This window comes from Monopterus albus, unplaced genomic scaffold (genome assembly GCF_001952655.1).
Source record: "Monopterus albus unplaced genomic scaffold, M_albus_1.0 scaffold124.1, whole genome shotgun sequence".
In the NCBI taxonomy this organism is placed as follows: domain Eukaryota; kingdom Metazoa; phylum Chordata; class Actinopteri; order Synbranchiformes; family Synbranchidae; genus Monopterus; species Monopterus albus.
Window position 1 is genome coordinate 666,511 of NW_018128004.1, and position 10,856 is coordinate 677,366.

Consider the following 10,856-nt stretch of genomic DNA (forward strand, 5'->3'; position numbering starts at 1 on the left):
ATCTATTTCCATCTAACTTACTATCTAGCTATCTATTGATCTACCTCTCTATCTACAGTGATTCTCCACTAAATACACAATCTGCTACAACACTACTAACTCTCAAAGCAACTAATGCAACAACAGCAACAAACTAACCTGCTCTGCAAAGAAAAATTCCAATGAACACCACTAAATAGGGATATCCTGTCCCTGAACACACTCGGTCCCGCAAAGTGATTCACATGATCAGCTGATTCGCATGACGTACGACGCACCCAACTGCTTCCAATGTCACTCAAGTGTTTCAAAAGAAGAAAGAATTTTTTTCATCACTACAATAATCGATTTTTGTTACATTATCAATAAACACATTCTCTGCAAGAACAATTTTTTTTCAGTTTTTCATGTAATACAACAAACTTACAGATAATGTTGTAGCAATACATAAAATGCAATTTAAACTTTTTAAACATAATATTAAAGGGTCATGGCAGTGTTTTACTTTACATTGCTGCTGATTCTTTTTGGTAAGAATTTTTGATTTTTGCTTACACATAGTCACTGGTTCTCAGTACAGTAAGGGAATTTTATTTTTCAAATTGAGATATGCGGCAATTGTTGGCCAAGAATGTCCAAGATCTCTAGATAGTACTAACCCAAAAGACATTTCTGTATCATATGCAAATATAAATTTTATTTTACACTTACATTACGTTTTGGGGGGCTTATACAAACTGAGTTTTAATTAACATGCGTTATAAGTTTCATCCATTGCATTCCTTTGTGAAACTCTGGGTTTAAATCAATGTACAGAACTCTTGACCAGTATAATAATAAAATTAGACAAGTTTTTCTTGTGCTCCTCATTTTGACGTCTTCTCAGTAGAGGTGGCATGGTAAATGTCTTTAGAAATACTGTGTGTATCTTTGTTGCTCACAAAGATGTTATTTCGTAGTTTTCTTCCTTCTGCTGAGATACAAATTAAAAATATGGTAAAGATAGCAGCCATTGATTAACTGATAAATGTGTAAACAGATTACGTAGGCATAATTTTTTTTACTTCATTGTCAGTGATATTTCTGGTTGGTGTGTCAGTTGGCTTCATCTTGTTATAACTAGTCTTATCCATGACTAGTAATGAAAGATAACATCCTCCTTCCTTTACAAGTATAATCACATCTTCCAGATATTTCTCCTCCACATTTTGTCCATTGACTCCTATTACAACATCACCCACAAGTAGTCCTCCTCTCTGCCCAGGGCCTCCAAAAGCAATCTACAGGAGAAATAGCAAAATCTACATTATATTATGTTCTGTACTGCTATCTTCTAGTTCCTTGTGCCTCAGAAAAGAGGTAATATTGACTAAGAGTAAGAGCAATAAAACATTTTTACCTGGCTGATGAAGGTCCCAGGACTCTGTGGGACACAGCCCAGGTTAAAGCCAAACCCCAAAGGGCCTTTCTGCAGAGAGCAGAGTCTGGGCTTGCACATGTCATCTATTTCCTTTTGTGGCGACTGCTCTGCTACAGAGGCTGGTACACTGCTCCCCTTTTCTTTCTCAGGTGCATCATCCTCACAGAAGAGAAGAGGTGATAGACCCAGCTGCAGAACCAAAGTCAAGAAAATAAACAACAATCCCTATCCAGATGTGAATTGTGTTTAGATATGACTTCCAATGTCAGTAATATTTTAATGCTTTGAGTTTGTTCTCTATTCAAAACATGTGACTGCAAAATCAATTTTGCCCAACTGGCACTCACAAAAAGCATCTGGACATGTAAAACTGTGTTGCTGGTCAGTGGTGCCCACCTGTGTATAAAACTCTAGCCCCTTGGGGGCGATGGTGGTGACGGAGACCAGTTGTTTACTCTGTCTTATTCTGTACACAATCTCTTCATGCCTCATAGACTCCACTGACTCTCCATTGACCTCCAGCAGCAGTTCTCCATCCCGTATACCTGCCCTTTCTGCTGGACTGCCTTTGCCCATCTCACGCAGGACATGAACTATTGTTCAAAAATGTAAAAAAAAAAAAAAAAGCGTAAAACAGAAATGTATTTAAAACCTAAATCTAAAATGACTGTATTTAGGTTTTGGACTCTTTGCCTCTTACACATGTGTCCTGATGGAGCCTTCTCCAACCGAAGGATGAAGCCGTAGCCCTCAGACCCCTTTATGAGATGGAACTTTCTGGCCCTATAAGGCAGGTTATGTGGAACAGCCATTGTGGGTAGGATAGGCATCCCCTGTCGCAGGTACATCTTCTCACTCTCGCTGTCAATCACTAGGATGGTGATGTGATTGCCACATTTTTTCATCTACGGCAAAACATTTTTATTTTTCCTAGTCAAGGCTGGATAAAAGTATAATAATTTTGGGGCTAGTTTAGGAAGAGTACTGTAATCCGAAGGAAGGAAGCTGTAAAACACTTAATTTATATTAGAAATCGTTATTTTCATGTCAAAACCTGTAACAAAATAATTATAAAAATGGTTGGCTATGTACCATCCTGCACAGTGCAGAGTGTGTGAGCTCAGACACTGCTGCTCCATCCATCCATACCAGACAATCTCCCCTACACACCCCTGCCTTTTCAGCTGCACCTCCTGTCACCAGGCTCACAGAGAAATGACCTTTCCCTCCTACAAAGCAGAAACATGAGAAGCATCTGAATAACACTGCACTGACTTGTGATTTCAGCTAAAGGTTTGTTAGATAATCTTGATGTCTTGTGATTACCAAAAGAAGTGTTACCTTCCAAAGGTGTGAAGTTTATTCCCAGACCTGAACCAGAATCACTGGTGATATGACAGAGTCTTGGTGGCTTGCAGCCCTTGCCCATGTGTGTTCTGGCCAGATCTCGAAGGTCTTGACCTTGGGACACAGCCTTCTCATACTCCTCTCCATCCAACACTAATAAACATAACTGGTGCCCACTTAGCCTTATGTTTCTGGCCACCTTATTCATAAAAAAACAAACCCAGTGGATCCAGGTTTAATACACTCAGTCACTCAGCGTGGCTTCTGTCCTTTTAATAATGTCAGAAGCTCATCCTACCTGAGTGTGAGGAACATCAGCAACATAGCAGTTGTTGACTTCCAGAAGCCTGTCTCCATCTTGAAGGCCACTGCGCTCTGCCACCCCACCTGACACCACATTTCTAATTATGTGACCCTGACACCCCCTCTCTATTTGCAGAGAAAAGCCATAGGACTCCCCTTCCTCTAGTTTAAGAACACACACACGTGGCCTTGATGTCGACACAGAGTCTGAGCAGGAAGAAAGAGAAAAGTGTTGTCATAAAGAGCAGATTTTCCTCATGTACTGTAATTATAAGCTGTGTGTGCAGGATACCTGCATCATCTGTGACAACCATCACTGGGTTATCTATTCCCTCTTTAGGATTAAATGTAAATTTCCTGAAAAGGAGAGATGAGCCACATTTAACTTAAGTTTTAATTTACAAAGTGTTAACTATTTGGTAACCTGGTAAATAAAGAAAAGTAAACATGTCCGTGCAGATTCTCAGTCATCCAGGTCATAGTAATGTTAGGTAATTTCTTAGTTAGATAGATATTGATTAGAGATCTGTTGTATTAGCAAATGTTTAGTGGAGACAGGCTGTCTATGCTCAGGCTGTTAAATGCTTAGTTCATTGTCATGAGCTTGCTGCAGGCTGCATGTGGGCCCCAAGGACAACGAGATTGAAGAGTCTGCAGGCAGGAGGTTATTGTTAGTAGCATGATATGTTTAGCCGTAATCTTAATCATAATATCTTCCGAGGCTTACTGTCCGGACATGTCCCTGAATGTCCTGTATGTCTTTAGATACACACCACATGATCAACACTCACACACACATTGATTCTCTCCATGTTTTGACTACTGCTACAGCCAGCTGTGAAGCTGGCATATCAGGTGACGTCACGGTTGACGTTCCTTTGTAGCATGGGCTAGCCCAACCAAGGGATAAAATTGGGATAGGCATTAATGGTTCAGGTGCTTTTTGCATGCTCCGTCTGCCTGTGCGCAGTATTGGAGGTGGAAGATACCTGGACGTGTAATGTTAATTTTACCTGTGATCCTTTGAATAAACAGTGGTCCGCGTCGTCTCTCTGAGTTCCTGGTTAAAAGGACTGGGTAATATCTTTCAGTAAGTTGAAAAACGTAGAAAAATCAACTGGACTAGGATTTTAGGTCAAAGACGTTTCACCTCTCATTCAAGAGGCTTCATCAGTTCTATCTGACTGGCATTGAGTCAAAGATATTTATCCCCGTTGGTGGTATTTCAGTCCTTTGATGCCCAAGTATGACCCCTAAGGAGTCGTTATCGCCCAGTGTCAGTGAGCGTTGTTACCTGTCTTTGAACCCTCACCTGTGGACCAACACCTTTTGTCTTGGTGGGCATGTTTGGGCAGAGATCTCAAAACAAAGTTGTAGATGGATGACAAGTTGTGTCGTAGTCCACCCCTATTTAGTGAGGGATGTTGTATTTGAACAAAAATAGCTTCCTTAACTCCTCTCTCAAACCAGCGATGTTCTCTGGAGAGGATCTGGACTTCACTGTCCTCAAAAGAATGTCCTTTGTCCTTCAGGTGGAGGTGGACTGCTGATTGTGGTTCACTGGAGCTGGCCCTCCTGTAACCCTAAAAACCTAGTCCAGTTGATTTTTCTAAGTTTTTTCAGCCCAAAGAAAAGTAAAGTACACTTTTCTTTTGTTTATGACCTTCTAAACTTAACCCTAAACAGATAAATTACTATGCAGTGAAAATGTCATACTTGATTTTTGTCATTTTGATTACATTTCTTGATCACTTGTATCAATATTAATTACATTACAATGTTTAGTGCATCGTGATTGCACAACTTCCCCTGTTGTTATCTTGAGCAGTGGTGGAAAAGTACTCAGATCCTTAATTAAGTAAAAGTAGCAATACAATTTGTTAAAATACTCTGTAACAAGTAAAAGTCCTGCAAGCAAAATGTTACTTAAGTAAAAGTACAAAAGTATTAGTATCAAAACATACTGTACTTAAAGTACCGGTACTCAAAGTAAAGGTACTCATTATGCAAAATGGCACATTTCACATTCCTGTATATCATATTATTGTAATATAATTACTGATCCATTATTGTGTACATCACATTTGGTAAAGGGGGAGCTAGTTTTATCTAGCATAGATGCATTTCATTTGAATTGCTGCTTGGTAGCTTGTGAATTTTCCACAATAGATCAATGAGGTCTTATAATTATACTGTAATTTTGTATTAATTTGTTTCTGAAAAGTAACTAGTAACAAAAGTTATAAAATAAGGGTAGTGGAGTAAAAAATACGATATATGCCTCTAAAATATAGTAAAGTCAAAGGATGAAATGACATAAAATGAAAATACTTATGTAGAGACACCTCAAAACTGTACTCAAGTACAGTGCTTGAGTAAATGTACCTAGTTACTTTCCACCACTGATCTTGAGAATAATATAGCATTTTTCTGCGCAAACTAGACCTTATCTTAGGTGAACATTCCAAAAGTCAAAATTCAACATTAATAAGATTTGGGTTTGGGGAGAAATGAACACTGTCATTTAGTTTTTTATGCTAAATGTCTGACTCTGTCCTCTGCTTCGCCTCATCTTATCATTATCTTACTGGCAGTAGCACTGTACTGTTCATAATTAACTTTTAAGTTAGAAGGAAATAATGCGGGTATATAAAGTTTGATGAACATTGGAGCAAACTAACAGATAAAAAGCAGACTTACTGTGTGAACCTTCTGATTTTCACCAAACCTTGAAAAACAAAAATCATATGAAGTGAATAACTTCAGTAGCATAATACTTATATATTCATATTTATCAGCATTCCATATATATTTACAATATTCACCATAATAACACTTTCCAACTTTGAATCTCAATTGATACCACACACCCCAGATCAAATTTTGCAGAATAAAAATACAAAACTTACATGAACAATAACTACCAACCACAACTTACAGCTCTGTGAATATCTGCGCGGTTCAGTAGGATTTGTGTTTGGACAGTGGATGACACACCTGCTTACTTAACTATCCGGCAAGGCACCATAAAGTTGGCTTTAATTTTATGTTATTATCTTTAGTCTTTGGCCTCTCCAACATTAAAAATAAATGCCTCATGAATATGTGACAGACAAAGAATCTAAACTTGGCAGGACCTGGCACTCAAACTATCAGTCATTCAAACAGCAAGACTGAATAGGATTATTTTATCAGGACAACTGAGATATCTGTGCTGGTACATTGGCATTTAAGCCACCACAGTGGACCTGTTTGGGGACCACAAAGTGCAAGGTACAGGGCGCGAAAGAATCTCTTCAGGACTGCGCATGTGCAAGAAATAAAACCAGTAGTGACAGCTCTTAAAGGGCTACACCTATACTCAAAGAAGCTTGGGTTACTGTACATAACCATTGTTTTAGTACATCTGTGCTATCATTGTCATCATAGTTGCTGTTTGAGCAAAACCTACTGTCACTTCATTGGTTGAAAAAACTCCCCCCTTACATTAATTGAACAATTCTTCCATTCATTTGCATTCATTCTTATCCATCTGTTGTCCTGTGTTACCAAAGGTGTGTTGCAAGGATCCATTTGGCTGTTTGTCATTCGCATACTAAATAAGGTTGTCTCATCTGTGTTTGAATGTTAAATTCACCTTTATGCACATGATTCTGTCTCCTAATAACCCCAGGAAAATTACAACTCAGTTGCAATGGAAGATAGTACACAAAGGTCAAGGTCTCCCTTAGGAGAAATTATTTTCAGAAAAAAGAAATTATTGCACCATCACACAAGAAAAACACTGGTAAACTCTGTTAGACAACAATAAACACAGGATATAAATTCATAATTAAACAATAAATAATCTCATCTATAAAATCCAATAAAAGTCCAATAAGGTTCCTATTGCATTAGGTGAAGCTAGAGAGCCTCTCAAATCTTTTTGACACTGAATAAAAACACTTAATTGGTATTCATGCTATTCCTCAGATACAAAGATATATATTACAAAAATATGCATATTACTACTCTGTTTAAAATTCAGAGGATCAAATAATGCAAATATCTTGACATCTGGCTCCATGAGAATTTACATTTGAATATATTTACAAAAACCTTGGTAAACTGCTTTTCTAAACTGTGACAGAAGCTTGGTGTGTTGGCTGAGAGCTGTAGACTAAGTTACTGGATTTGTTTGCTTTTCAGTTCTGGGCTATAAGAATGTCCTAGACTTCATTTACTCTCTTCATTTACTTTACACTGCCTTCAGGGTCATCACAGGTGATAGAACACACACCACTGTGTTTTATATGATAAACTAGGCTAACCTTTTGTGTCTGAGAGCAATCATAACTATACACATGGAATCTTATATTTAATTCTTGCTGTTCTGGTACTTTATTATATTTACTGACCGTTTTTGTTATGTTGTTTCAAACATCCTGAAATTTGTTTACTGTGCTACTCTGTAAAAGACTATGCTTGTTTAGCCAACCTACCATTTATAAAGATATAAATAAAGATATAAGATATAAATGTCTTAAGCTTACACACAAAATCATCATTATCATAACGCACCTGTCTTGTTTATATTTCTCTAACTAACTGTCAAATAACTCACAGAACCTGTGAGTGCTGAACACACACTAATTGTCTGCTCTCAGATGAAATCCATCTCTCACATCACATTTACATAGCTAAGCAGTCTCCTCTTCTGAATTGCTAATATAACAGGCACTTCAGTGCAGCTAATGGGTCACTGTTTGCTTTTCCCTTTCACAAACCTTGTTTTCCGTGGTTGTTTAGATTCAGACCGAAACAAACCGCTGACATTCGGCTCAGTCTGCTGATGATCAAAAACTTTAAAATGTCACTTGGCGGCACCATCCAAAGAATTAGTTGATGTTCAGTTATAGAATGAAGTGTTCTGCCTAAATTCTCTTTATATGTAAAGATGTTAATCTTGCTAACACTATGTGAACACTATGTGATCTAATTTTGATCCTAAATGCTGCAACACAAAATATAAACATGATACTGGCAAATTCAATACACAAAGTTCAAAATGTTTATAATATATATAGAAATATAATCCAATGATATAAAGGACAACAAAAATAAGACTGCACATATAAGATATCTGGAAAACAAATATTAGGAAACTCTAAAATGTTTGAAGTACCTGTACTTGAGCTCATGGTGTGTGTTGTTCCCATCAGGCCAGCAGTGTAAGAGAGAGAGTGTATTGGATGTCCCAAGTATTTATTCTAAGCACAGAGAGACTCCCACTTATGAGGGATGCCAGGCTTACTGTTTAATCTGTGTGTGAAAATTTGAACACACATACCTCTGTGTAATGTCTGTGCTGCATGGTGCCATGTTCTAAACACATAACAAGATCATTACTTACTGTTCTGTCTCAGCAAATGACTTTGTTCTTGTTATTCTGGAAGAGTTATAACTACCGTATCTCTGTATGTGTGCAGAATGTATCTGTGCTTGTTCTCCTGAGAATCACATCCAGCACTGGCTATTAGTGTCAAGGCCAAAGTTTGGTGATAAGTTGCACAAACAGACCAGTATTCCAATTCCAAAATATCAGAGTACTGTTTTACAATTGAGCTACATTTGTATAAGAAGGAAAGATGTTTATACACCAGCATGACTATGAACTTATTCACTGGAAATACAGAGAAAAGGAGAGCAAAACAAGGTTGACAAGAAATAAAACCATTAGTAACAGTCATATAAGGGTTCTGTGCCTCTTTAAAAGACAGATTTTTTTAAGTCAGCTTTTTTAATCTGCCTTCACTTTTTTTGGATGAACTGTTACAGGAAATCTGGGGTCAAAGTGATGTCTTTCTGAATCTTAGTGTTCATAAGAGCTCCAGATTCCAGAAATTCAAAAGTTAAGACATTGTGTGCATAGGTTTGAACTCACTTCCTGTTTTGGTACTTTTATTTTGGTTAGATTTCCTGTCTTGTGTCACCTCACCTGCCCCACCTTTACCTGGGTTCAATCACTATTCAGTGTTTCCACCTTCTACTCATTATCCCCTGGTCTTCAGCCCATATAATCTCCTCCTTTACCTCAGTCACTTGCTGGTTTATCTTTTCACTGCACCCTGCCTGCTTGTCTTTTGTTTTGTTTTGTTTCCTACCTCACAACCCTTGGCCTGTTTTTATTTGGACTCTGGACTTGCTGCTATGTTGAATTCTCAGTTTTATTCCTTCAGGTTTGTTTGAGCTGTATGTTCTTGAGTTTGTTAAATCCTGCTCCCAGACTGAACTGCTTGAGTTCTAGTCGGGCTGATGTTGTTGTTATGCTCATCAGGTTCAGCGCCTCTTATTTTTTCCTCTGATTTCACTTTGTATGTTTTTTTTTTAAATTAAATTTCTCCTATATACTAGTTCCTCTGCTGGGGTCTGCATATTTGGGTCCTATTCCTTAGCTCTGATAATGTGTGGTAGCTATAGAACAAGAATAGGTCGCACAGCAAAATGTGTCACTTACCTGGTTCTTAAGACTATGAAAATTGTTGTGGCAAACTATATATCTGATGGCTGAGAAAGATTTTAAAAACTCATGTCTGCTGTTCCTTGTCATTAAATGATGTACTTAGAAGCCTTTTAACAATATAATGTTTTTTCAGGAATTAAACATGCATTTTGTGCAGAGATCATTCAGTAAAGTACTTTATTCAAACAACATGCACCTTGAAAGAAGGCTTTATAATCATTCCCCTTGTACTGGCAGTGAAGAGATCACTTTTGTGACACAATTCTGACACTCAGAGGTTGTAGACAAAATTCATATAATTTCACCAGTGCAGCAAAGGCTATGGACAGTGGTTTCCCCTCAATAGATTGCCTTGGAATTTCATTAAGAATGGGGTACATTTCTGCTTGTTATGGAGAATGATTACAGTAACTCTTTCAGTATACTAATAACTTTGTCACCAGTAGTTTATGTTGGCTGTAACTGAACTAAACTACGACTCTGTCTTTATTACAAGTGTTTCAATATGAAAATGGGTACAACACGCTTCCACAAAAACTAGGAGAAGTTAGTGTTTACAGTTTTTCTTGATTGCTTTGAAGCAGCCGTCAATTGAAACTCCACATTTTCAAAACAGTTAACACACCTGCCTAAACAGTATCACTGATGGCAAAATGACACATTTTGTTTGCAAAAGGCTCTAACCATGCCAAAACATTTAAAATATGCAACTATGCAAATTTTGCCTTCAAACAACACAACTTGCAAACAAGTATATGAGCTCTTTCAGTCAGTCATTAAACAATGGGCAACAAAATACAAAATACACAACTCGGTGTGAATCAGTGCACCATTGCTTGTCATTGTAGCCTATAGCCAGTGCCATTTGTCTTTCTATATAGGCTGTGTCAAATTAGCCTTTTTGAAAACTGAAATACCGCATATAATAACTAAATATTACAGAAAAAAAAAGAAAATCAAAATACAGTAAAATCTCTTGTAAGACATAGCCACTACTCAAACTCGGCCTCTTCTGTCTTGAGGATGGGGCCACATGGCCTCATCCACATCACATTCAATATCATCTCTTGCAAGGCACCTAGGGAAAAATCTTCTTGCATGCCTTATCCAACTTTGACATTCCTCTGCACCTATTTGTTGGGCAGCCACAGTCATTGCATTCAGCAAGGGCATTTGCTCATAGGGATGATGATCATAAACCTTCCACCTCCAAGCACTGAAGAACTCCTCTATGGGATTCAAAAATGGGGAATATGCTGGGAGGAACAGCATCCTCATACGAGGGTGTACTCCAAACCACTCATT

The 10,856-nt window shown here is 37.8% G+C and overlaps 1 protein-coding gene across 1 annotated transcript; it reads right to left on the reverse strand.

Moving 5' to 3' along the window:
* Positions 1-345: 345 nt before the first annotated feature.
* nherf4b (NHERF family PDZ scaffold protein 4b) lies at positions 346-8,456 on the reverse strand. Its single transcript, XM_020612410.1, has 11 exons — positions 8,214-8,456; positions 5,750-5,777; positions 3,342-3,406; positions 3,045-3,256; positions 2,741-2,945; positions 2,492-2,628; positions 2,100-2,304; positions 1,796-1,992; positions 1,379-1,588; positions 1,044-1,259; positions 346-952 (listed from the first exon to the last, which is right to left on the reverse strand). Exons 1-11 carry the CDS (start codon positions 8,245-8,247, stop codon positions 917-919), a joined length of 1,545 nt encoding a protein of 514 aa, XP_020468066.1. The 5' UTR covers positions 8,248-8,456; the 3' UTR covers positions 346-916.
* Between the last annotated feature and the right edge of the window lie 2,400 nt (positions 8,457-10,856).

What these genes read in the sequence shown, in the direction of transcription:
- nherf4b (XM_020612410.1), bottom strand. Translation starts at nt 8,247, where the DNA reads ATGGGAACAACACACACCATGAGCTCAAGTACAG. An exon ending in ACTCTGCACTGTGCAGGATG is followed by an intron (nt 2,305 to 2,491) that starts GTACATAGCCAA and finishes GTTTTGCCGTAG; the next exon opens with ATGAAAAAATGTGGCAATCA. An exon ending in CTGGGACCTTCATCAGCCAG is followed by an intron (nt 1,260 to 1,378) that starts GTAAAAATGTTT and finishes TTTCTCCTGTAG; the next exon opens with ATTGCTTTTGGAGGCCCTGG.